This window comes from Miniopterus natalensis, chromosome 6 (assembly GCF_054644295.1).
Source record: "Miniopterus natalensis isolate mMinNat1 chromosome 6, mMinNat1.hap1, whole genome shotgun sequence".
Classification (NCBI taxonomy): domain Eukaryota; kingdom Metazoa; phylum Chordata; class Mammalia; order Chiroptera; family Miniopteridae; genus Miniopterus; species Miniopterus natalensis.
The window spans coordinates 1874375-1901196 of NC_142086.1; the positions used below are offsets into that span (position 1 = coordinate 1874375).

The window sequence follows — 26822 nt, forward strand, 5'->3', positions numbered from 1 at the left end:
TGCAACTATTTTCTCCCATCCAGTTGCCTTTTTATTTTATTGACAATTTCATTTGCTAAGCAGCTGTTTAATTTGATGTAGTCCCACGTGTTTATTTTTGCTTTTGTTGCCTTTGTTTTTGGTGTCAAATCAAAAAAGCTTATCACCAAGCCCAATGTCCAGGAACTTACCTACCATTTTTATTTCTAGGAGTTTTATGGTTTCAGGTCTTAAGTTCAAGAGTTTAATCCATTTTGTGTTGATTTTTGTGTGTGGTGTAACACAGTGGTCCAATTTCATCCTTTTACATGTAGCTGTCTAGTTTTTCCAACACCATTTATTGAAGAGACTGTTCTTTCCCCATGGTACGTTCTTGGTTCCTTTGTTGTAAATTGACTGTATATGCAGTTCCATTTGTTCCACTGATCTGTGTGTCTGTTTTTATGACAATACCGTACTGTTTTGATGACTTGATACCTTTGTCATGAAGTTTGAAATTGGGAAGCATAATGCCTCTTGCTTTGTTGTTCCTTCAAGATGGCTTTGGTTATTCAGGATCTTTCATGGTCTCATAAAAATTTAGGTTTGTTCTATTTCTGTGAAAAAAAAAAAAAAAAAAAAAAAAAAGCCATTGAAATTTTGAAAGGAATTGTAGTGACCCTATAAATTGCTTTGGGTGTTTTTATTAAATGGTGAACACTGTGTAGGAAAAATTGCCATCTTCTTCCAGAGAGGACTTAATTTTCTTCTAGCAGGTAAGGACAAATTCCTTAAGTATAGATTTTTCTGAATTCTGAACCAAAAGCCTAGGGTGCTACCATGGACCTTCTTCCATGGAACACTCTGAAATCCAATTTTTTTGTGTTCCTAGCACAGTAACACTTTCCAAAATATCTGCCTAAAACTTGAACTTTAGCTGCTTTTGGGGGTGGGGGGGAGTTGGTTATCTGCTTCATTTCTCATTCATGTGCAACTTAGGAATCAGCAAATGTCTTCAGAAAAACTGCAAAAAAATATGTACTAACTGTATCTCTTCTTTCCAGATTCTTTGCCCCTCAAATCCTGGTTACTTTGATTGCTCTACAATGTCAAACAGATGTCCATATTTCTCCGCAATCCTGGCCGTTGTTGCTTAATAAAATTTGAGACTATTGTTAGGTGCACAAGATGTTCGTAATAGTTCTCTGTCTTTCCTCCTCTCAACAGACAACATACCTTTTTGCCTCTTTTGACAGATTTTTTACTTACGTGATTTGATATCAAGAACGCTACTCCAGCTTTTTTGTTTTGGTTTTCTGGTCCCATTTTGCCTAGTTTATATTCTTCTTCCCTTTAAAGTCAAACCTGTATCTTTTCATCTAAAGCAGTTTTTATAGGCAGCACAGTATTAGCTTTAAAAAAATCCAATCTGGAATTCTTTAATTGGCAAGCTTAACTCATTTACTATTAGATTCGGCTTTTTGGAAGCCACATTATTTTCTTTGGATAGATCAGGTTTTCTTCCACTAACTTAAAAAGCTATAGTCTTTGTTTCCAAGGAAGTTATCCTAAAGACCATATTAATTTTTATATACTCCAATTCGGAAGCTTCTAACTTATAATTTCCTTTATAAGACAAGCAGCACTCTTAGAACCCTCTTCTCTTTTCCTACTCACTCCCCCCCCCCCCCCCAGCCCTGTTATATGTCTCTAGAATTTCAGTTCTAGGTTGTTATATTTCCCTGGTTCTTTTTAGACAAGAGAACTTCACTAGGATACTGAAAACTGACAATTGTTAACTTTAAATAGTTCTGGGTTTTTCTCCTCCATTTTGAATTTTCTTCCAAGTATATTTTCAAAGCAATGTCTTTGAATCAACTTTCTTGGGTTAAGCTGGATATAAAACTGCAGGTTCAAGTCCTTGTTTACAGCACCGCTGTCGTGGAACCTGATGTTAATCAAACTTTGCCTTTGTTGTTTTAAATCTAATGATGTGTCCAGCTTGGAATTTCCTTTACATTCTCACATTCTTTCTTCAAAATTTTCTATTCTCACTTTCCGCTTCTTTTGGGTATGTGTGTAGGTTCTGCTACTTCTATTTCCATTCCCTAAACTCGGGTTTTCTAATTTTCTCTTTGTACAGGGCTGCCTTCTGGGAGCATACCTAGAGCTGATGTTTCAGTTCACTAATTCATTCCACAGCTGTTATTTCTGCAGTATATCTCATTTATTTGTGTCCTTTATTTCACCTTTAATGTTTTTACACCCAATATTTCTTTTTCTTCGGTCTTAATTCTGCTTCAACTGCTAATATATTCATTCACATCTTTTAAGAATAATTAATTTAGCTTCAGTTGTTCAGTTTGTGGTCTTTCTTTAATATTGTATACACTTCTCAGGCATCTAGTTACTTTGGCTGAGTCCAAATTCCCCAGATACACAGGCAGATCAGCCTCAGAGCAGAGAATCCCAGGCACCCAGAACTGTTGACCACTGTTTTTACTTCACCAAGTAACCTCTTTTCGTCAGAACTTCGACTTTAAACTCTAGGGGAAAAGTATCAAGAAAGGAAGAATCTGTCTCCCCAGGCTATGATCCACCTGCTCTAGGATTTGGAAGAAACAGGGACTTCTATTTTTATTAACAACAGACTAATTTAGAGCAACCCTGCCAAAGGGTAACCACAAAAACTGGACAAAATACTAAATGTTCTGATTGAAGTTATGTGTGGGCCATGACAGGATCCTATACTAGGTGGCCTTTCTAACACCATCATCTCAAAGGTGCTCGAAGGCCTGAGTTTTGTCCCTCATCCAATGACCTTTAGGCTGCCTTTGCCTTCAGTCCCTGTTGCTCCAAGCCACAGGGGTCTAGTTGCCTACACCAACTTTTCTCTTTTGTATATAAATCACAGATTTATTCCTTCCCTTGACTATTTTGCACTCTTACAGAAATTCCTCAAAGGTTCCAAAGTCAAGACAAAAAGTTACATTAATAAATGAGTCAAAGTCACCATCTTGAGTTAAAAATTTTTTTAAGCAAAACGTATTTTGCTTAAGGTTGACAGATAAGAGCAAGCTATGTTGCACAGTACTTAACATTAGTGTGAAACTCTTTTTGTGTCCCAGCACCTCTATTCACAAAGGAAGCCAGCAGACCATCTTCAGGCTATGGAGAGAAAAGACTCCTTACACAATCATAGTCAAGGATGGCAGTTTTATAATCTCCCCTGTATATACCACGGAATCCTCAAGCCTCTTCCACTTCTGACCACCTGAGCCATAAACCCTGGCCTGGCCAAGAGCTGTGTGTACCAGTTCCAGTGACCTTAGGCAAATGTCAAGTTTCTGGTCCACTGTAGAGAGTAAGGGGTTGGGCTAGATGGCCCTTTTGCAGGGTTCTGTGATGAAATGGCAGCTCCAGGATTCAAGAATCAATACCTGCACTAGAGCCAAGTTCCAGAGCTGAAGACAAAAAGGTGGTGAGGGGCCTTGTGTAATGACTGTTGTCTCTTTCTTCAGAAAACTATCACGGGAGCCTACCAGGTTAGCAAGAATCTCCAAAGTCTGTGGTGAAGGTGTTTAGAATCAAAGCCCCTACCAAAGATGCTGTCTCTAACTGCAGTATTCAGATCTTCAATTCCACAGAGCTTGTCAAAGAAGGGGATACACGAGATGGTCAAGGTGAGTGAGAGGCTCAGAGAGTAGGAAACAACCAAATGTTTATAGTCCAGAGTTATAATGAGTTGACTTATCCCACACACACTTTCCTTTATGACCATCTTGCCTGGAGGTCAGCAGAAAATCTCCCGTGTATGGAGAGCCAACCAGCTAGGGGGAGCAGACAAGGGATCAGGTGCTGGGAGAGGTGTTTTGTTCCTGGGCTAAGTGAGTTCTCCACATGCAGAGGTGAGCCAAGAGGTCCTCAGTGAATGTTCAGACGTTCACAGCTGCAAGCCACTGCAGGTTCCTCCCCTCTAGAGAGTATTTTGTTGCTCCTTATTGAAAAGCATCTGTCGCCCCAAAGGAAAAGCCTTGGCTAAGGCTTCCACACACAGTGACTTTACATAAGGGCTTCTAAAAGACACAATAACATGAACCTTCCAGGGCAGCTGCACAGTTCAGTTAATGTAAATGCCCTTGTCAGGAACTATCACTACACCCTCAGGTCTTTCTGACCCCTACTTGGAAACCAGAGGCTCAGTCAGCCCTCTCCAGATCTGCCACCACCCTTCCATCCACGTTTGCCCCTCCCTTCCAGGAGCCCAGACAAGTCGTATATTCACAGAATTACCTCTCAGCCATGGTGGAGTCTCAGGAGTCAGAAAAAGAGAAGAAAAAACGCCAAGAAAACCCACTGGGCCGGGCTCATAGCCAGTGGACTCCAAGTGACAGGCCTTAAGAGCAGCACTGAAAATGACCATCACCTGGAGCTGCTGCCCACTAGCACCACTATAGAGGTGACTAAAGTCCACAGAGCAGCAGGGACTCAAGTGGGGTGTCCACAGGGACTTCCTCCTAACTTATTGTTCCCAATTTAGGAGTGGAGGGAAAAGAGTTTGCTAATGTGCGGGAGCCTGTGCTGGATCAAGAGAGTGGGACCAGCGCCACTGGCATTCTCATCTGTACAAGAAACCACTGCCTTTCCTCAGGCTGCGTGCTTCTCCAGCACTGAACCCAGCAACAGGTAGCAGACAAGAGCTTTGCAAAGCCGAGCCTCCTGATGCTGCTGTTATGCAGCTCTGCGCAGCTTTCATTCTTCAGCAGTATCCATTTTGGTTTAGATACCCATGACTTAGGAAATCAAGATTCAGAATGGGTTTGGTGTAGCAGATTGAATGCTGGGCTAGAACTCAGGGGACCCAGATTCTAGTTCCAGCTGTGTGACTTTGGGCAGATCCCTTTATTGCTCTGGGTCTGGTTTGTTGGAAAAATGAAAAGTTGGAAGACGATCTAAGGGCTTTCTGAATTTCAACACTGTTACTACCCATGACTGGCCTCTGGAGGCCCAGCCAACAGCTGGATGCAGAGGATCTGGGCTTCGCTGGGACTTTCCAGCTTCCTTCCAGCTCAAGACACTGCCATCTCCCTCTGGGGGCGAGGGGAGAGAATGAGGTCTTGCTACATGAATCCCTCCAAGTCCTTTCTTTCATGAAGAAAGACCTCAAAGTCATTTATAGGTTGACAGAGAACCTAAATTTGTTGGTTTATAGACCCAGAATCTTTATGTGCAGAGAAATGGGTATTCTGATGACAAGGTTTGCCAGAGAACCCTTTCCCAGAAATCCGGATGGAGTTCCTTCCTCCCCTGACTCCCAAGGGAAGCTAGTGATAGCTCTATGAGTAGGAGGAAGTGCTGACAAGCTCCTGAAACCTCTTTCCCCCCACTTGGACCTGGCTGCCTTTCTTCAGAATAGGCCCTGGTCTCTGGGGCTGTGCGAAGATCTCCTGCTACATGCTGGTGTCTCAGAAGCTCAGTCTCTGCTGTGGTCCAGCCCAGGAATGCCACGCTTGCCTCACTGGCCAGAGTGCTCTGGTGGGCTCCACTGCAGGCCTTCCCAGCACAAGTTCCCTGAGCATCCCAATTAGTCCTAGCCTGTGCATATTGCTGAAAGCACATAACAAATGCATGCTGGGCCCTCCCCTCCCTACAACCTGTTTAAAAACTCAGAAATGGAAGGTGAAAAGCCTTTTAAACTCAACAGGAAAGAGTCCCCTGTTGCTCACAGGGACTTCCATGCCACAAGGCCTAGAGTGAAGCACCTTTCTTGAGGGGGACGGGGTTTGCATGCTTCCCAAGCCCTCCCTTTCAGCACAGAGAAGATATGTACTCTCCATTTTGTGCAAAATGCCTCCTTGCCAACGCTTAAGAGCTTTGAGTTTCACTGGAAAGTTATTTCCAAAGTCACAGTATTTGTAAACTTTCACGTTTTGAAGATGAGCTACCAAAACCCTGGCAGAATGTCCAGGCCAACGCCCCTGAGCTGGCTCAGGTCTCAGCATTCCTAATCTACTTGGCCTTTTTCTCTCACCACAGCAGACAGTGACTTACACTTGGAGGAAAAGTGAGCCTGGTTTTCTCCTCCCATCTTGAGGCAACAGCTAGACTGGGCTTTTGGGGGAAGGGACCCCCAAACCACCCAGGAACCAAAGCTTGAAACCAGCCAGTTTGCTGGGCCCCAGTACATCCCGGAAGTGACAGCAGAAGGGAGCCTGGAGAAATGCAAAGGCCTGTTAGTGCCACCTAAAGACACCTTTTCTTCTCACTTTAAAACTAGAGGGCAATCCTTGCAAAGAAAACAGACAGAAAAGTCCAGGTGGGAACAAGTGTATGCTGTCATGGTCCAAGCAGTGCTGCTTTCCAGCCATCACCAGAGGATCAAAGCAGCAGGCTCATAACCCCCATGGCCCTGCAGTGGGCACGTGCTCCTCAGCTTCAGGGCCTTCTTGCAGGGTGGTTCTTAAGGTCATGATGTCATCCATTAAAGGTTGGTTCTGAGAAAAAACATGACTAGAGGAACAAACACAAACTGCCATTTTAAATTATCTTTTTGTTAAGTGGTTCCTGGTACACGTTTTAAGTACATTTTGCTCCTAGTGTGAATGAATGACACGTACATAGCTTTCAGGCTATTTCATGGGGAATGTGTGGTTGAGTAGAAATGGCTGCTGTCCATGCCCAAAACAGGTCCCCCAAGGCTCATGCCACAGGGGCAGTAACACAAGCCCCCGTTTCCATTCCGAAGTCTCCTAAACTAATAGTACATACTCAAATCCCAGGTCTCAGCAACTCCACCCTCTCCCTCCACCTCCGTTTAGAACCTGGGATGATCACGTCAGGCAGCAGTGCCCACCGATCAAGCCTAGATAGAAGAGGCTTCCTCAGGCCAGGAGAAAGACCTTCAGGTAAATACTGGGAAGACGCAGTTCAACTTGAAAAAGCCCCAAGCTCGACACCTTCTGGAAGAAGTTAGAGTTGTCCGGCAATGGTCTATGGCCTGGGCTGGCGGCAGCAGGAACCACCGTCCTCTGCTTCAGGACGTCCGGTCCAGAGGGTGGCTACAAATGTATGCTCGCCTCTCTAGGACCTGCTGGGACACTTTCTTGATCTGTTCATCTAGATTTTCCGGAGAATCTGGGAGAGGAAAAGAGATAGTGAGTGATCTTTCTGCACTGTGATAACAGAAATACTGCTGGAGCATTTTTTTCCAACAGTAGCCTGTGGGAGCTCCCTCCAACCCCCCAGGAAGTGATTCTGGGCTACAGATAGAGCTTCATTCTGAGTAACAAAAGGTTCATCCTGTTAATCCCTAAAAACTCCAGCTCTTGTAGGAGAAGGCACTTGCTCAATAAAAGACCCCTTTGCGATTCAAGCCTATTGCAGCAGGAGAAACATTTCCTCTCTCCACAGCACGTGGACAGTCAGGCCAGCACTGTGGAGCACACTAGACAGCACCCAGAGCCAGGACCTACACAGAATGATGTGTTCCTCTCCAGTCTTTTAGCAACAGGGCTGGGCTCTGTAGGGGACATGACATGAAGCCTTGAGGCCAGCAGGACTGTAGGGGTCAGAAGGAAAATTTACGCTACACATTCTAAGACATGGCCATAAGAGCATTCCAGACTGAGCAGACTGAGCAACACAGGCAAAACCCCTGCATGGTCTAGGCCAGCAGCCCAGGACATCTGCAAGAAGGGCAGCTGCATCTCCACTGCAGTGCAGGGGTGAAAAGGCAAAGGAAATGACTCCTTCCTTTGTAAACCTTCCCTGGGCAGATGCCTGTAGGGCCTGCAAAGGGGCTTTGGCACCTGCTCCAGCCTCACTGCAGGTCAGTGCAGGTCTTCCCCAGCCCTCGCTCAAGGCAGACTTTTGTGAGCAGCCAGCAAACCATGAGAGCCTGACAGGGTCCAGAAACAGCTCACCATCCACAGTCACCTGGAATCAGACCCTCTCCTTCCTCCCCCAAGCAACCCTACTCACACTTGTCCAGCTGAGATAAGGTGAAGAGATTCTGGGAATAAGCTTCCGTGCAGAAGATGTTGGCCAACAGAACCTGCCAGAACCGAGGTCAGAGAGAACCCTGGGATCTCTGGGCCATTGGGCTCCCCCTCCCTGGTGACTGACCCCTAAACTTCAAAGAACTACCAAGCAGCTTGGCCGGGGACTAGAGACCTGGCTCAGAAGTCACACAATCTTAGGTTCTAATTTCAGCTGTAAGCCAAACTAGCTCTGTCCCAAGGGCAAATTAACATCTCTGAGCTTCAGTTTCCTCCCCTGCTAGAGGGGCATCATAATTCCTGTGGCCACCGGCTACTGTGAGTCAATGCACGTAAAGACCAAATACCCAGCAGGCACTCAATGACTGCATCCACCTCTCCAGCAGGGTGTGGAGATAGTCAGGGTGAGGGCCCTAGGTTTGGTATCCTACCATTCACCTCATTCACCCACCCTTTTGTCTCCGGTAGGAAAACGAAAGGCAGTGACCCTGTGTCCTGAGCAGCATGCACCCTCCCATCCCATGGGAGCTTCAGTGCTCACCTCAGGCCACAGTGTCTAGGTCAACTGCTGCATGGGCTTGTACTTCACTCCCCCTCTCTGGGACCACAACTGGGTGCCAAGGCCCTTGACTTGCCCAGCCCCTCCCACTTGATACTCCTCAATTGGGCCATGCCACCCAATGACCCCATCCCCCAAGCACCAGGCCTCATTAAAGTGCAACAGGACGAAGCCCATGGGAGGTGCCCTGTGCAGCTTAGCAGGACAGGGCAGGGCAGGGTGGCTCACCTCGTGGTCATGGTTCCGGAGTCCTGCCCGCATGGAGCGGCTGGCCCGAGACAGCACGGCCGTCATGCCATACAGGTTGATGAGGATGTTGGCCACCCGCTTCAAAACCATCTGCTCCTCCACAATGGTCTGGGAACACAGAGGCCCAGGGTGGAGGCCCATTACCTGCTACCCCGCCCCCTCCTACCTCCCCACACACAGGGTCCCTCTCTGGGCACATCTTCACCGATCTCCGAGCCTCACTTTATGCCTCAAGATTGTGAGAAGTTGGCTCACAGTAGCCTACTGTTTTCCATTTACTCTGTCTAGATTTGGGCAAGGGTCAAGGCAAGACCAGGTCCCAGGAGCCTGGCTGAGATGAGAGGCCAGGGCTTAATACAGCCTCAGCAGCAAGAGCCTCAGAGATCAGGTCCTGAGATTCAGGCCATGCTGGGGCTGCCCCTTCCAAATGCAGGGAGCCTTTCTTCACCTGGAAGGTGTTTACCCAGCAGAGGCTCCCACCCCACTAGCTGAGTGGTCCCTGGGCAGACAGCCACAGCCAGCCTTGCCTCCCTATCCCACCCTCCACAGTAAGATTTCTTCCTAAGCCTGGTTCTAAAGGTGGAGACTTGGTAAAACATCATCTCACAGATGCTGGCCCCACCTCCCTGACCCCAAGTTGGAGGGCCTGCCACCCCCAGGTCTGGCAGGGGCCCAACTACCTTGCCAAAGCGGAGTAGCAATGTCTCCACAGTGCGTCCAAAGTAATACACATTCTCCTCGAGCTTCCTGGCACTGTCCTGCAAGCCACAGGAAAGGACTCAGCTCAGCACCTCCTCCCCATGGTGCCCGTCCTTCCCACTGGCACAGGGCATGGCAAGGCTCCAGGACCCAGGCCTGACTAACAAGCACGCTGCTCCCCATTGTAACAGGTGGAGATGGGATATCAGCTGTCCCTCAGGGCTGGCTGGTCCTCCCAACACCCCGGTCATATCCCTTCTGGGAAGGAGATATCCGACAGGCTACACCTGATGGGGTCACTCACCACAACACTGGGGTGCACAACTCCAAGTTTCCCTGTCAGTCCCAGGTCCACAGTTCGACCCAAGGAGTCCCGAAGCCTCCGGCCAACAGTCTCCAGGACAGTGGTCACGTTGCCCCGTTTAAGTTCACTGCAGAAAGCCCACGGCTCCATGACCTGACGCCTTCCTGTTCCTCCCACTGTCCAGTAACAAAACCCCCACCAATAGGTACCCCAGAGCTCTAAGGCACTCATTCCTTCTCCCTGCCATGCAAAGCCATAAAGGGCCAACCCAGGCCCGATGTGACCTTCCCCCAGTCTGGGCTTGTGGGACACCTGGCTGCAGGCCAAGCCCTGTCAGCCTATCAGAGGGCAGCCAGGCTCCTCAGTGGTGTGCTCCCACCACAGGGAGCTGAGTCACAGCCAGTTTCCAGGCAGTTCTTCCCTGTGAAGTACTCTGGAGCAAGCTCTAAACAGCCTAGTCTCGGCTCCAGCAGTGGTTTCAACTGCCTGGGCCCCAGGACGGCGACTGAGGGGAGTAAGGGAGGGGAGCAAGGGCAGGGGAAACAAATTGGTTTTGTGTTGGTCTTGGGGCCTGACACGTGTTTAGGGGTACCTCTCGTTCCCAGATTCTGGAAACACAGCTCCCTGCAGCATGGGAAACAGGAACCGTCAGGGGAGGGAACCAATGTGCAGGGCAGTGAGGGCTTCCCTGAGCAGCTGACCCTTCTTATCACCCGCCGGTAAAGGCCATGCTCTGAGCCCAGCTTTCAAGGCCCAACACTCACTGGCCAAGGCTCCTGTCCACCTCCCCTTCCTTCAGCCAGTCAGTGAATGGGCTCGGCTCTACAGAGCTACACTGCCCACCCCCTTGTTTTTCCAGGTGGGATCTGAGGAGCAGAGAATAGTAATGGTACCTACTTGATCCTTGCAGTCAGGATGCGGCCAGCGTGCTGCAGGCCCGTCAGGGCGATGTACATCCGGAGAATCTCATTGGTTCCCTGTGGCCAGCAGTACAGAGGTCAAAAGCTACCCCAAAGAATCTAGCCCCAGCAGTACAGCATGTGTGACTGGATGGACTGTGCCACTGCCCACCCACACTGAGGAAGCTATTTGAGGAGGGCTTTTTATAGATTCACTGCCCTCAGAGTAAGAGCCAAGGTCCTGTACAACCTGGCTCCTTGTCTCCCCTTCCGTCCCCTCACTTACTCCATCGCCTGCCCCGGCGCCACCACAACTGGCTTATTTTACCCCATTCGCCTAGAGCTCAGAGGTGAGGTCCTGACTGGGCCTAGCATGTTCTACGTCCCTGTGCTTGACCCATACAGCCCACCCCTAGGCCTGATCTAAGTCCTTTCTGCCTCTAAGGGCCAAGTGCACTTGCACTTGCTTCATAAGACTTCAGTCCCCTCAGGAGAGGTGCACCTCTGTCCCTCACTCCCTGGTATTCCTGTTTCCTCTGAGGTCAGTCAGTCCACACAATCAAGATCACTAGCACCCCAAAGGTGGGATGGTATCTGAGGTGTTTCTCTGGCCCCAACCCCCCTTTCTTCCCCACCCAGGTCCCTCCCAGCACCTTATACTCATGGGGGGCAGCAATTAGAGAGGGAGAACTGTCGGGCTGGGAAAGCCCTCAGAGATGATCCTCTTAAGCTCCCTCAATATACTAAGAAGAAAACCCAGACCCAGGCAGAGCATTCAAGGCACAACCTAGGCGTCCTATGAGAAGATCTCTGCTTGTCCCACCACAGCTGGCAGAAGCAACTTGGCAAAGACCTGCGGTAGGTTGTCAAGAGGTGGTGGGCTCAGCAGAAAGGACCCTTGGAAGTGAGACCCTGAGTGAGTGGCTTGGCCTCTCAGCCTCGTCTTCCTCATCAGCAGAAACGGGTCTAGGCAGGGTTGTAAGGAGGAGAGAGTGCACAAGCCAGTCTGGCCCCAAAACCAGGAGGCTCAGGAGGTCCACGGCAGAGCAAGGCGGAGCTGGCAGCAGGGCACGCACCTCAAAGATAAGCAGGATGCGGGTGTCACGCAGCATGCGCTCATATGGGTAGTCCCTCATGTAGCCTGAGCCTCCAAGGATCTGCAGCGCTTCACTCACGCACTGCCAGGCACCCTCTGAGCTGAACACCTGCCACAGGCATAGGAGAAGACCAGCACAAGGTCATTAGTACCAACTCCCTTCCAAAAGGAGGACCTCAGAACAGGGGCAGAGCGGCTGGGGATGGAATGGGAGGCTTGACAGAGAACTGGGCTTTGAGATGAGACCGAGCCAGGCACGAGCTCTGATTGTCACAGTCTCACTGGGCAACCTCAGGCAAGTCCTTTTCCTTCCTTGACCACACTGACCAACAGTAGTAGGCAGCTTTTCTCAGCTCCCTCGGGCTGTGCTGGGGTTACCTTCACCATGGCAGCCTCGATGGAGCAGTCAGGAAACCCTGGTTGGTCCAGCATCCCCGCTGTGAGGTAGGCCATACTTTCCATTACATAAGCCTTCTGAGCCATCAAGGCAAACTTTTCCTGGAGCATTTAGGGGGAAAAAAGGGAAAAAACAATCAAGAAGCATTTTATACGTGCTGAGAACCAAATCTGCCAACCAGCAGAGAAGGTAATTAAGTCCAAAGCCTTGCACTGCACAAGAGAGCCTAGCCCAAGCATTCACAAAAGGGTGTCACATTCAATCAGGCTTCGTCCTCTCCCCAGTCACTGCACAGGAGTCACCAGTACAGAAAATGAAAGACACTAAATGCTCACATAGTGAGATCAAAACACGTGCCACTTATACAACCTTCAGTACCTGAATTAATCCAAATTCACTGAGGTGCCTGTTGAACTGTTTCCTCGTGCAGGCATATTCAGCAGTCATTTCTGAGAGGAAGAGCAAAGTGTTTAAAAAGCACCATTTTCTGGTTATCCTAAGATGATTTCCTAAGGCTACCATCACCACCTTTCAAACACTCTGGCAGGAGCTACGTGAAATGCGTGTGCAGAGACCGAGCCCTGAAAGACAGAGCCCCTGCTTCCTAGTGAGTCGAGGTGGGAGGAGGGTGTATCCACTCCCAGGGGTGCCAACAGCGTTGGACAGACGTGGAAGCACAGAGTTTGAAGTCAGACACAGGTTTCAACCTGCTACTTTTTCTTACCAGCTGGTAGCTGGGGACAAGCGACTTTACCTCCCTGAACAATCCCACCAACTTCAGAGTTGTTGTGAAGATTACACACGATTCAGGTGGAAGGCGCCTAGCACCAAGTCCGGCCCCCTATCTAGAAACACCCTAGACAGAAGTAGGGGCTGGCGCACACCTTCACAGCTGTCCATCACCAAAGCAGGAAGGCAGTCTGTTTTGAAAACTCGGGCCTACAGCTTCAAACTGAACAGCTGTGAACACAAACTGTGTCATGGGGCCAGCACTGAAGACACCCAAATGAATACGGCAGCATCCCACACAGTCAGCAACCCCCTGCCCCCTATGGACAGTGTTCTCCAAACATTTCCATAGGTATGATCCAATCAAACTGCTCCCCATGGTGGGCCTATAAGGTAAAAAGGCACCCACATTCTGCATCCTCTGGGGAGAGGCTGCCATGAGCACCCCCACAAAGTTCTTGTACTGAGGAATTTCCAGATGGGAAAGAAGTCCAGAGGGCTTTAGGGTCTTGGGAGCAGCTGGGCAGAGTGAGACAAGCCCTGAGCTTGGAGTCTGAGTCAGCTTTTAGGCCCAGGTGCATGCCCTTGGGAAAAACCCTTACCCTCTCTGAGCATCAGTCTCTTCATCTATAAAAAGGAGGTAAGACCCTAAACCAGAGCCTTCCTGTTCCCACTGTACCCTAAACTCTGAAGAACTTCGTAAGCACTCAGTGGTATGTGGCCCCTGGGAAATCCACCATCCGCAGCCAGGGCCCCCTGAATTTCCCACAATGCTAACATAGTAACGATGTTCTGTGCCCAGCAGAAGCCCTTAGGACTATTTCAAGTTCACTGGCAGAGGAAAGTCCAGATTTCAGGGGCCCTGCCAGAGGAACACAGGAGGGTCGAGAGGCTGAGGCCAGGGCTCTGACCCCAGTCCTGCGCCCACCCACTGTGGAGAGCCGCCTACAGGGCAGCACTGGGAGACTAGAGCTGACATTCACAGCTGTCTGCTCACACGTGGATGCTCGCTAAGCAGCTCCGCTCTTAGTGGCCAGAGCAGCTGCCCATCTCCATCTCTGACGGAATGTCCACAGCCTCCTCCCACCCTGTGAGCATGTAAAGGAGAGGAGTGCTGAAACATGAACACTCACCCTTTGGGGACAGACCGAATACATTCTCTGATCTAAACCAAAGCCCAGGTCCTAAACTTAAGTGAGAACGTTTGCCCAGGTGGCCTGGCTCAGCACCAGCCTGCCCTGAACATATGACAGAGCCTCCAGGCTGGAGTGGAGGCAGCAGGGGCAAGTCTGCACTGCAGGGGGCTCCTGTCCCTGACTTACCTACCGATTAATTTCTTGAGCATTCCAGCCACAGCGCTGCCCATGCTGAACCGCCCACTGTTGAGGATGTTCATGGCCACCTGCAGAGAAAGCGTGAACAATGAATGCCAGCTCTCTTGGAGACAGATTTCAGGGGGTTCATTTTGTTCCTTTATCTATATGGTCTAATTTGCGTATCTTCTGGGTGAGCTGAATAACAATCACACCTATCACTGCACACAGACTGCTGCTCCATGCCAGTCCTTCCGCCTCTACCACCCTAGGTTCGGCAGGCACCAAGCTGCAGGAGTGCTGGCTGAAGGCACTGCTTTGTTCCCTGCTTCACAGCCAGGGGGAGGAGTTCACCGGGATATGAGATACTTACCTAGGGGATCCAGTAAATTAGGACAGGGCAACAAAAAAAGATATTTAAAAATGGGCAATGGATTTGAAAAGACATTTCTCCAAAGATACCACAAACGGCAAATAAACACATGAAAAGATGCTACATTAGTCATTAGGGAAATGCAAACCAAATCACAATGAGATATGACTTCACACACACGAGGATGGCTTTCATTTTTAAAATGGACAATAACAAGTGTTGGTGAGGATGTGCAGAAACAAGAACCCTCATACACTGATCATGGGAATGTAAAGTGGTGCAGCCACTGTGGAAAATAGCCTGGCAGTTCCTCAAACAGTTAAACATACAGTCACCATGTGACCCAGAAATTTCACTTCTGGTTAATACCCAAAAGAACTGAAAACATATTGTTTACACAAAAACTTGTACACAAATGTTCACGGCAGCATTATTGATAATGGCCATGAGGTGGAAATAATACAAATGACCATCAGCCGATAAATGAATAAAAAAGTGCGTTCTATCCACACAATGGAATATTATTCAGCCTTTAAAAGGAATGATAAATGCTACCACTTGGATAAACTTTGAAAATATAATGCTACATGAAAGAAGTCAAACACAAAAGGCCACATATAGATTACGTTTACATGGTATGTTCAAAATAGGCAAATCCATAAAAACAGAAATTGAAATAGTGATTGCGAAGGGATGGGGGGAAGTGGAAACAAGAGGGATGGCACATTTTTTCTGGGGTGATGGAAATGTTCTGGAATTAGACCATGGTGATGACTGCACAACATAGCAAATATACTGAAAACAACCAATGTGTACAATTGAAAAGGGTGAATTTTATGTTACATGAATTATCTGTCAATAAAAATAATAAATCTGACTCAAAACAAACAAGCAAACAAACAGGGTTATGCATTAAAAGAGCCTGTGCTCCCCCAGTGCCTGCTTTCTGATGCTTGCTAAGGAAGAGTCCTGTCCTTACTCAAGGCAAACAAAGCCTCACAGATTAATGAAGGGACCTAGTTCTAACCACACACTCCCTCTTCCAGGAACCAATTTTTCCCTTTTCCACTATGCTGATTTCCCAATGGAGAACCATACATGGTCACCTGGCCAGCACAGGCTGGTCTTCTATAAGCAGGGGTGAGACAGAAAGCTGGGGCCAACAAACTGCACCATGAAACCACACAGCAGTCACAGGGGCTGCTGCTGGCAACTCACCTTAAACCCACCTCCAACTTCTCCCAGAACATTTTCAACGGGCACCATGGTGTTTTCAAAATGGACTTCACAAGCTGAAACACATGAAATTAAAGACCTTAAATGCAAACTACTCTGCACTTACCCACAGGCATGAAATGCAATTCACTCATTCATTCACTCTACATCTACTGATAGGACAGTAAAGAAAGACAAGGTTTCTGCCCATGTGGAGTTCACACTTTAGTCAGGGAGATAAGCTATGAACAAGATGTTACAGCACTGTGTAAAGTGCGACGGATGAAATACATCTAGCACAGGGACAGGTTGGAGGGGAGTGGGTAACCCTATTTTTACTAAGGGTTTATGTTAGACTTTTCTAAGGTGCGATCTGAAGGATGAGAAAGAGACTGAGACAGAACAAAGAAACCAGGCAGCGCAGCACTTCCTAAGGCCCCCACTGCAAGGGGGAATGTCGGTCCCATTTCACTATGCTTTAATGCAGCAAACCCTGCACTGTGGCTCTGTGGAAGGAGATTTGCCTCTCCCTACCCACATTGCCAGGCTTGGCCATGTGACTTGCTGTGGCTAGGGGCACGGAGCCCATCCAGCACAAGCAGAGAGGCGTCCGCTGTGTTGATCCAGTCTGGCTTGGCCACTTGCGCTCTTAGGATCTGCTGTGAGAACTCGCTCCACCACATTCAAGAAAACATATGGCATGCCTGAACCCAACACACAGCACCTGGGAACTACAGGAGAGAAATAAATGCCGAGTCCTGGGTGGTTTCTCAGGTGAGTTACTGCAGCAATGAATGACTAGCAGACCTTACAGTGAGGACGCACCTGGCGTGTTGAAGGAACTAGAGGGCAATGTGGAGAGAACAGTCAGGGTAAGCATGGCAGGGGTGAGGGGAGAGGCAGGAAAGGCACAGAGGCTTCTCTACTGTGTTCTCTGTAACAGTGGGATTCTGTATGTTATATCATAAAGAAACGATAGCTCCCAGCAACTAATGCTGGAGAAAAGGCAGGCTCGGGACAGGGAAGTAATGGCTCAAAACCCAAGCAGCACCCAAACCCAGTGTGGGCAACCAGGTCTGCTAACCTTCTATTCTATGATCACAGCTGTGTTCAAACACCCTGCTGGTAAAATATGATGAAATACACATCTCTCTGGCCACTGGGTCTCATGTATGGCTTAAGCACATGGGCTGTGAGGCCCAGGCCTTTCTCCTAACAGCTCTTGATCCTTCACAGGCTGCTGAGTGTGGGGAGGACCTTTCTTCCCTCTCTGACCTCATCTTCTGCCACCCAATCCCCTCTCACAGAGCCACGGCATAATCCCAGTGGGCACCACCTACCTAGACTTCAGTACGGACAGTCCCGCACAGTAGTGCACAGTGGCAGCCCTGCTCTCTCCCTCCACCCTGGTGGTCACTCTGGCTACTTCTTCCCCACCAGCACACTGAGCTTTCTTATCTCAGGGCCTTTGTATCTGCTCCTTGCTCTGTTAGAACATTCATTACTCACAGGCAGCACCAGTCATGGTGGTAATGTCATAACAGCAACCACCAGCATCTCCAGCTTCCATGTACACTCAGCATTTACATACATCGTAACAGTCCCTTCTCATGTCACCTCCACAAGGTTCTATTACCATCCCTTTCGTTTAGGTGAGGGAACTGAAGAAGAGCAAACTAGCTTGTTCCAGGTCACAAAGCTTCTACGTGCCAGAGCCAGGCTAGAGCTCGGGACCTCTGACACTCCCCCCACCCCAGGACAAGCAGATGTCATGGAAAAGACCACCATTCAGAACACAGGGTCCCTAAGACAAGGTGGCAAACAGAAGTGGGTCTGGAGGTGCCAGAGCAGCATGCAGTACCCTGCAGCACATACTCTCCATGATCTGAAGTAGGAGACCCACAAGGTAGAGTCCTGTGAGGACTCCATTGCATCCTGAGAGCCACTCACAAGACCCAGCCTCAGTAAACCAAGTGCTCACCAGGGGCTACAAGCAAGTCTGGACAGGTAGAAAGGGAATTGAGAGAAGGGAGGAAGTTCCAGGCAGGGAATAAAGGGTCTCTTGTAATGGAATGTTTACCTAGGACACCCACTGCCCTTCTTGTATCCACTATGCCTCCCTCCAGTCTTGTGGAGCCCTCAAGGCTGAGAGCTCCACAAGACTGTAACTGTTTCACTAATCTTGAAATCATTGATGCTCAGCAAATGGAACGGTACACAGTCACTGTGGCATTCTTTTTTTAATTTAAATATAGTTGGTATACAGTATTATATTGGTTATATTAGTTTCAGGTGGACAATATAGTGATTCAACATTTTTTAACTTACAATGTAATCATCACACCAACTCTCCTAATCATTTGTGCAAAATTGTCACATTACTGACTGTATTTCCCTTCCCCTTTTCACTCATCCTCTAGTCCTCTCCCTCTGTTAACACATCTTTCGTCTCTATTTCTATGAGTCTGTTTTTGTTTTGTTTTTCCATTTCTTTTATTTTTTTAGACTTCACATATAAATGAAATCACTTGGTATTTGTCTTTCTATGCCTCACTTATTTCACTTGGCATAATACCCTCTAGATCAATCCATGTTGTTTAAATGGAAAGGTTTCATTCTTTTTATTGCTGTTTACGATTCCACATATATACACACCACATCTTTACCCACTCATCTACTGATGGAAACTTAGGCTGCTTCCATATATTGGCTATTGTAAACAATGTTGCAATGAATATAGTGGTACACAGTCATTCTTTTCAGAACCAGAACAAACAATCCTAAAATTTATATGGAACAACAAAAAACCCCAAAGAGTCAAATCAATCTTGAGTAAGAAGAACACAGTTCCTGGTATCACGCTCCCTGATCTCCAACTACACTGGCAAGGTGTAATAATCAAAACAGCATGGTACTGGCAGAAAAACAGACACATAAATCAGTGGAAAAGAACAGAGGGCTCAGAAATCAATTCATTTATACAGTCAACTAATCTATGACAAGGGAAGTAAAAATACACAACGGAGTAACGACAGTCTATTCATCAAATGGTGTTGGAAAAACTGGACAGATAACGCAAAAAGGTGAAATTGGACCACTTTCTCACATCATATATAAGAATAAACTCAAGCCCTGGCCGGTGTGGCTCAGTGGACAGAGCATGGGCCCCTGCACCAAAGGATCGCGGATTTGGTTCCTGCCAAGGGCACACATCCAGACTGTAGGCTCAGTCAGGTGCATGCGGGAGGCAACCAATGGTTGTGTTCCTCACAGTGATGTTTCTCTCCACCCCTGCACCTTCCACTCTCTAAAAATCGATGGAAAAATATCCTTGGGAGAGGATAAAAAAAAATAAGTAAGGAAAACCAATAAATAAATAAATAAATTCAAAATGGTTAAAGACAGAAACCTCCTATAATAAAACATAGGAAACAAACTGAGATCAGTCTGAGTAATATCTTTTTGGATACCACCCCTTGAGCAGGGGAAACAAAAGCAAAAAGTAAACAAATGGGACCACATCAGACTAAAAGGCTTCTGCACAGTGAGGGAAACCTTCAACAAAACAAGAAGACAATCTACTGAATGGGAAAATATATTTGCAAATGATAAGGGGTTGATATAAAAAATATGTATGAAATTCATACAACTCAATCACAAAAAATAATCTGATAGAAAAATAGGCAAAGAAAATAAGATATTTCTCCAATAAGAACATACAGAGAAAAGATGCTCAATATCACTAGTCACCAGGGAAATGCAAATCAAAACCACAATTAGATATCACCTCACACCAGTCAGAATGGCTGTTATAAAAAGTCAACAACTAAGTGCTGTGAGAATGTGGAGAAAAGGAAACCCTGGTTCGTTACTAGTAGGAATGTAAACTGGTGCAGCCCCGTGGGAAACAGTGGGGCAATTCCTCAGAAACTGAAAACAGAACTACCCTATGACCCAGGAATTACACTTCTGGGTATTTGTTGAAAGAAACAAGAACACTAATTCGAACAGATATATGCACCCCTATGTTCACTACAGCATTATTACAACAGCCATTGTGGCATTCTTAATTTAATGTTGCTAAAATGCTTACGTACAATCAAAACTACTTAAATCTCATTTTATCTTGGCACTCGGATGAGGCTGAAGGGTCTCTCTCTCTCTCTCTCTCTCTCTCACACACACACATACACACACTTACTGTTGGAGCCGCGGATACCCAACTTATCCTCAGGCTTCCCGTTAGTGATTCCACCAAAGTCTCTCTCTACTATAAATGCTGTCATTTTGTCTTTTACTGAGCTGTCAGAATCAACAACGTTGGTCTTAGCAAACACTGTAAAGATATTGGCAAGTCCTCCATTGGTGATCCAGACCTGAAGGAAAATGAAAGAAATTTGGAGAAAACCAAACTATCATGAGCCACTTCTAAGCCCCATCTCTGCCACTAGACACTTCAGCTACCCATCAAATTTCAGGCTCGCATGTAAAGCCGTTGGCTCTGGGGAGGTCACCTGCATGAACAGAAGACAGAGGTTCAACCCAGTCTCTCCAGAGCAAAGATTTTCCCAAGAGACATAAGTAGCCATGGGTGTGAGTGTGTGTGTGTGGGGGGGGGGGGGGTGCAGAAGAGCAGCCAATGGTACTAAGATAGTTCAAGCCCTCGCACTAAACAAAAAGGTTTCCTCAAGAAAGGGGGACGGGACAGAAAGGAGCCAGAAGATGGGGAGGAAGAGAGGAAGGGAGAGGTAAAGACGGAGACTTCTCAGCAAACTGCAACGTATGGAACTTATCTGGATCTTAATTCAAGCAAATGGTTTGAAATATAAAAAGGTATGAGATAATCAGAGAAAACTGAATGCTGACCAGATAGTAAGAAATTATAAATATTTTTAAATGTGATAAATGGTATTATAACTTTGTAATGGTCTGCCTTTTAGACATACGACCTGAAACAAGTATGGATGCAATCTAGAGGCGGCGATGCTGACAGAGAAACAGGACTGGCTAACAGCTAGCAATTGCTGGAGCTGGGTGACAGGTACATAGAAGTTCACTGTACTGACCTTTTGTATGTTTCAAATTTTGCATAATAAATTTTTTTTTTAAACAAACACCCAACAGCAGCTCAGGGAGGTAGTTGGTGCTCTGGAAGCATGTAGACTACGGAGCCAGAACTCCTCTGTTCTAATCCTGGCCCTACTTCTAAGCACAGGATGTCTTCTTCCCAGAAAAGAAAGTAGTATCTACCCAAAAGGTGAAGGTCAAAAGATGATGTGTGCGCCCTTTGCAGTCCCTGGCGCATGGAAGTGGTCAGTGAGTGGTGGTGAAGGTCATGGTGGAGGCCAGGGGAGGCCATGGAGCTGTACCTTGGAGCCGTTCAGGATGTAGTGCTTCTTATCCTCAGTTAACAAGGCCCTGGTCTGGATGGAGGCAGCATCGCTCCCACTGCAGGGACAGAAATAGGCTGTTGAGGAAAGTAATGCTGGAAATCAAGAAGAATAGTTTGGAAAGTCCCAAAATAAAGGTTTTTACTTTAATATAGGAGTTGGCAAACTTAAAAACAAAGGGTCAGCCCGGCGAGTGTGGCTCAGTGGTTGAGCAGCGACCTATGATCCAGATGACCGGTTCGATTCCTGGTCAGGGCACACACCAGGGTTGTGGGCTCCTTCCCATGCAGGAGGCAGCTGATCAATGACTCTCTTATCATTGTTGTTTCTCTCTCTCTCCCTCTCCCTTCCTCTCTCTGAAGTCAATAAAGACATATTTTAAAACATAAATAAAATAAAATAAAAAATAATATAAAATAAAGGGCCAGATTATAAATATATTCAGCCTTTCAGGCTAGAGGAGGATACCTGTCCCAACTCCTCAATTCTGCCACAGTGGCATGAAGGCATCACAGACAATTTGTAAATAAACAGGCGTGTTCCAGTAACACCTTCTTTACAAAAACCAGTGGCAGGACCTAGCTGGCACTGCTCAGTGGTTACAGCGTCAGCCTGCACACCACAAAGGGTCATGGATTCGATTCCCTGTCAAGGGCACATACCTGAGTTACAGGTTCGATCCCTGGCCCCAGTTGGGAGGCAACCAATCAATGTGTCTCTCACATCAATGATTCATTCTCACACACTCTCTCCTTCTCTCCCCCTCCCTTCCACTCTCTAAAAATCAGTAGAAAAATCATCCTCAGGTGAGGATTACCAAAAACAATACAAACACACAACAGGTGGCAGGCTGGATGTGGCCAACCCCTCGTTTATCACATCAGATAAAAAAGTGGCAGTGAAAAAAAAGTGAGCTTAGGTTTAAACATGAAAATGTGTGCTCAAAACAGATTCATCTAAACTCCTGTGAGGACGGGCTCAGGGCACCCCAGAGTCCCAGGTGGAGGGAAGCGAGACGAAGTGCGGTCCAAGAACAGACTTGTCATCAGAAGTCCTGGCCCTGTGCCAAGCCTTGCTATATCCCAGCTGTGTGACCCTGAGCTTGTCATACCTCACTGAACTGTAAAACAGGGACACTACCACCCACCCTCCATACGCTGAAAGTTGAACGCAGGTGTTGCAAACCACAAAACAATTATTTACTAGGTGTATATTATCTCACTTATAGCTCTCACCGGACAGAAAAATAAAGAGAACTGGAAAGAAAAGTTGCTGAGTTGACTCTTGGAAGATTTCAGAGACAGAAGAAATAAAAGTCACCACCTATTTAGCAAAAACCACAGCCCTCCTCCCAGTGTACCCTGGAATATTCTGTTCCAGGGCAACTCACACCCCGCAGACCTGGCTGGCTCTGTCAGGCAGAAGGCGGCAATGTGCTCCCCAGATGCCAGTTTGGGCAGGTATTTGGCCTTCTGCTCCTCACTGCCGGCCAAGATAATCCCCTAAACAAGACACACACAGGTTGAGTTTAGCTGTGGGGAGAGAGGACTGTGAAATACGCTTGCAGAACATGGCTTCCGATAGAAATACTTCACACAAGAGGAAACACCCTGAGTCAGAGCTGCTGGAAAGTATGGGGAGCCAGACTGCTAAGGACCCACCCACCCTGAAGTGCACACTCCAGTTTGGCCTGGGCATGGAGGCCCAGCAGAGCTTTGGGGTCAGACTCAAGGATTTTCATGACAGCTTCTGTTTCCTGGCTGGATGGTCTTGGGTAAGGGATGTCCCTTCTCTGAGCCTCCATCTCCTTACCTACACACAGGGGATAATCCTACCCACTGGAGGAGTGGTTTAGATGAAAAAACATGAAGAGGTGGGAAAGCTAGAGCCATACCTGGCATAAAAGAGGTGTTCATCAATGTCAGAACTGTCCCACCTCCTTCCCACCCACTCTTCCCACAAGGTGACTGCTGGCAGCACACACCCTTGGAGTGAGGGAGCCAGGTATGCTGCGCACTCAGCTCATTTTGGTTTCTACACTGAGCAGAGGCAGCCAGAGTAATTGGACTGTTGATAAGAATGGTGTGACCCTGGACCTGCCATGAAATGCGCCGAGCCCAGTAGGTGAGGGGGACGTGCAACAACAGCGGGGAGGACATGCTCAGGCCCTAAGTGAGTGACACAAGGGCTCCATGGGGGAGGCTCACACCCAGCCTGAGGTGAAGGCAGGCTCCATGAAAGCAGCCTCGGCCTCCAAGGACAGGTCAAAAGCAATGGGGGCAGGAGGAGGATTCAAAGGGGAGGAACAGTGTGATCAGAGAGCTGCTGCTTGTGTAGGGACTGAGCACTATGCAGCAGGCTGAGAGAGGATGTGTGCAGATTAGCAACTGCAGGCAAGGGCACAGGAGCAGGCTAGGTCCCCTCCAAGACCCTGAGACAGTAAGCAAGCACAATTCACTTCCTGAAGGTCTTCTGGAGTCACAGAAAGCATATCAAGATACTTGACCTTGAGGCCGATAGCCTGGTGTGCTGCCAGGGTCACAGCGATTGAATAGTCCAGGCTGATAATCTCCCCTAGCCGTGCGTACATGGTGTTAGAGAGGCCCAGGCCACCTAGAGAAGAAACAGACCAGCTTTATTTGTGGCCAGCCCCAAATTCCTCTCATTAAAGGCAAATGGCTTTACTGGTCTTTTCTGATTATAAAAGAATACCAGATCACCATTTTTAAAAAATCACAATACAGAAAGGTACAAAGAAAACAAAAGTCACCCATAAACATCACTCACCATTTCTATTTATATCCTGTCAGGCTTTTTCTAGGCATATGAGCATATATAGATATATATTTTTAAGACAACAGTATAATCTATAATACAAAAATATAAAAATATCTTTACATTACATCGTTTAATATGTTGTGAATATCTCCTGTCAGATATAGATCTTTATAAATGAAAGAACTTTCCAGCATCTCATTCCAGTGCCTCATGGACTCCAGGACAGAGATTTTTCTGCTATGGCACTACTGACATTTTAGGATGGATCACTCTTTGTCATGGGGACTGTCCTGTACACTGTAGGATATGTAACAGCATCCTTGGCCTCCACCCACTAGATACCAGAAGTTTCCCCTCCCCACAGTTTCAGCAACCAAAAATTCTCTAGACATTGTCAGATGTCTCCTGGGGGACAAAATCACCCTGTTGGGAATCACTGTTCTGGAGTAAAAAGACAAAGACTAAAGAAATAAAAACAAAAACTCCACCGAACTTACATATTTTGCATTTCATCTTCAGCTTCCACAGGTGGCTGGGTGACCATATGTGCATCTCACAAATGATAAACTGAGGCCTAAGGTCATGTAGCCAAAATGTAGCAGGGCTGGGCCCTGAACTCAGGGGGGTGTGAGGCGTTGGCACTGGAGCCACCATTCACACACAAAGGGAAGGCTGAGTCCCTGCAGAGATGTGGACTAGCCCTGCCTGGTGTGTAGTCCATGAGTTCAATGGTGGTACCCAGGGAAGGCTAGGGCTCTGCAGTATCACTTCCCCCTTCCCAACTGTTTCAATCAAAACACTTTTACTTATTTCATATACTGAGGGAGTCAGTTTTGTTTGTTAAAAAAATTAATTCCAATGCTTTCCCCCCTGGAAAGTTATCACTAAAGTCATGCGGACAGCAATCACATGGGGAAGGGGGACAGGTAGGTGGAGACTGCCGGTGGAATAAGAGCTGCAGGGCAGGAGGAACCATGTCAACAGGATGGGGACAGGACAGGCTGGGGTGGCCGCAGGGAACCAGAAAGGAAATGCAGGCTCAGTTGGTAGAAAGGCCTCCATTTCCCTGTATGGGAGTTTCCAACCACTCTTTAGAATGTTCCAGGCTGGAAACAGGTCCCCAAAACTTTTGGGGCATGAACATAAGGTTGCTGCTGTCTTAATTTCCCAAAGGGAGGGAAAATGCCCCAAATGCGACCATTATCATCTCATGAAAGAGCATTTACAAACCAGAAAGTACGACATAAAACAAGAATAAGGGACAGAAAGTTGTGCTTTTTCATAGCAACACAGGAAGGCATGTGTGCACCCCCAACACATGCTGGCATATAAGACATGCAGATGTAAAAAGATGTATCCCAATTTTACACAAAAATTGTTGGGGAGAAAAATTAAGTACTTTTCATCCATCAAGAAATGACTTAAAAATGACCTTGAAGAGGAAATGTATGTTACTATGAACCTGGCTCTGTCCAGAGGCTCTCTCCTGGTATTTATTTACTCCAAGCACTCATGTTTTCCAGTGGATGACAGACCAACCGCCACTCTCCAGCTCTACCCCTACCTGCTTGCTAGTCTAATATTTGATGCAGCCCATGTGTTATGGCATATAATTCCCTTGTCACGTGTCAGTTATAATACCGACAAGTATCAAATATCTGGAAAGAGAGCAGTCTCCCCCACCTCACTCAGGCTGCGGATTTCTGTTAAGAAACAGGATGTGTACCTTCTCCCTGCAGAGGTCTGTGCTGTGAATTCCACTGCTAGGGGGAACAGCCCTGATTACTTTATGTCTTCTACATAAATGGGTAATATTTTTACACATTTGGAAAGGTATTTCGTAAGATGACAAGATAAGGCCATTTAACAGTTGAAAGCAAAGCAATAAACATACATATAAACTAAGATTTAACCTGATTAAAATATGCCTCAGAATCAAGGAAATTAGGTATCACACTAATTTGTCCTAAATTTTCACATGTCTTAGACGGGACCGGCTCCAGACTGGGTATAATGGGTACTTACTCTACAAACATTGAGGCCCCCCACTGTCGCTGGCCAGGTTGGGGCACAGGGGGAGGGCAGTGTAACTCTGGTCTCTTAGGTAAAGACAAACCCTGGCTTCTGTGACTTGCTGTGTAAACCTAATTTAAAATACGGCTGGGAAAATGCCCAAAAACCTCCCAATGAACAGCTCACACCCATGAAATATACCCAACCCTTAAAGTACCACTAACTCTCCCCTAAACTCCTGCCCCATAGCTGATCCAAGCTGGGAGCAGCCCCAGCTAGCAAAGACTCAGTGAAGTGGGTACAGGGTGAAGGCTGAGCGCCTAGAGCCCACACTTTTACATCAAAGGGGCCTGAGAGTAAACACTGTGTGTGGGTCTGCATGCTCATGCATGCATAAGACTGTGTCCATCTCTCTGAGACACTGTCTATCCCTCTCCCCATATACACTTCTTGCTTGTCCCCAAAATCCCACAGAATTAGGATGACCACCTCTGGATTACACAAAAAAAGAAACAAGTGATCAGCCAAATCTGGTAGGGCAGAATTAGCCCAGAATCCTGAGGAAAAAGGCAAGGTCTTTCACTTGGGAGCTGAAAACATCACTATGATGCTCCATGGATGCTGTGCACAGTCCAGATGGCACAGGGCCTGCTCAAAGGAATCCCTGTAAAATCCTCCACAGGCCACAGGTTTGAGAACAATTCAGTCTGTTTAACACCGACACAGTCATTACAGCAAAACTGGACACTTATTAGCATTAGGTCTGTAATGCACACTTCTCTATGGACCAAGTTAGTGTTTTTTAGATGCACCTTGTGCCCTACACCATATGCCTTGCTCCTCTGCACCAGGA

The 26822-nt window shown here is 47.2% G+C and overlaps 1 protein-coding gene across 2 annotated transcripts in view; it reads right to left on the minus strand.

Moving 5' to 3' along the window:
• Nucleotides 1-1652: 1652 nt before the first annotated feature.
• Nucleotides 1653-26822, minus strand: part of ACAD9 (acyl-CoA dehydrogenase family member 9) — a 56284-nt gene continuing 31114 nt past the window's right edge. Inside the window, exons 4-18 of one of the 2 annotated variants that reach the window (XM_087818041.1) lie at nt 23685-23791; nt 22571-22680; nt 21158-21236; nt 19990-20164; nt 15792-15865; nt 14214-14289; nt 12537-12607; nt 12140-12259; nt 11742-11870; nt 10664-10743; nt 9767-9893; nt 9444-9521; nt 8743-8871; nt 7939-8011; nt 1653-7092 (exon numbers count right to left, since the gene is read on the minus strand). In XM_087818041.1, the coding sequence (XP_087674167.1) occupies nt 6992-7092; nt 7939-8011; nt 8743-8871; nt 9444-9521; nt 9767-9893; nt 10664-10743; nt 11742-11870; nt 12140-12259; nt 12537-12607; nt 14214-14289; nt 15792-15865; nt 19990-20164; nt 21158-21236; nt 22571-22680; nt 23685-23791 (1529 nt within the window). In that variant the 3' untranslated portion in view covers nt 1653-6991. The remainder of the gene's footprint in view (nt 7093-7938; nt 8012-8742; nt 8872-9443; nt 9522-9766; nt 9894-10663; nt 10744-11741; nt 11871-12139; nt 12260-12536; nt 12608-14213; nt 14290-15791; nt 15866-19989; nt 20165-21157; nt 21237-22570; nt 22681-23684; nt 23792-26822) is intronic. The other variant, XM_016215642.2, reaches the window with a different exon arrangement.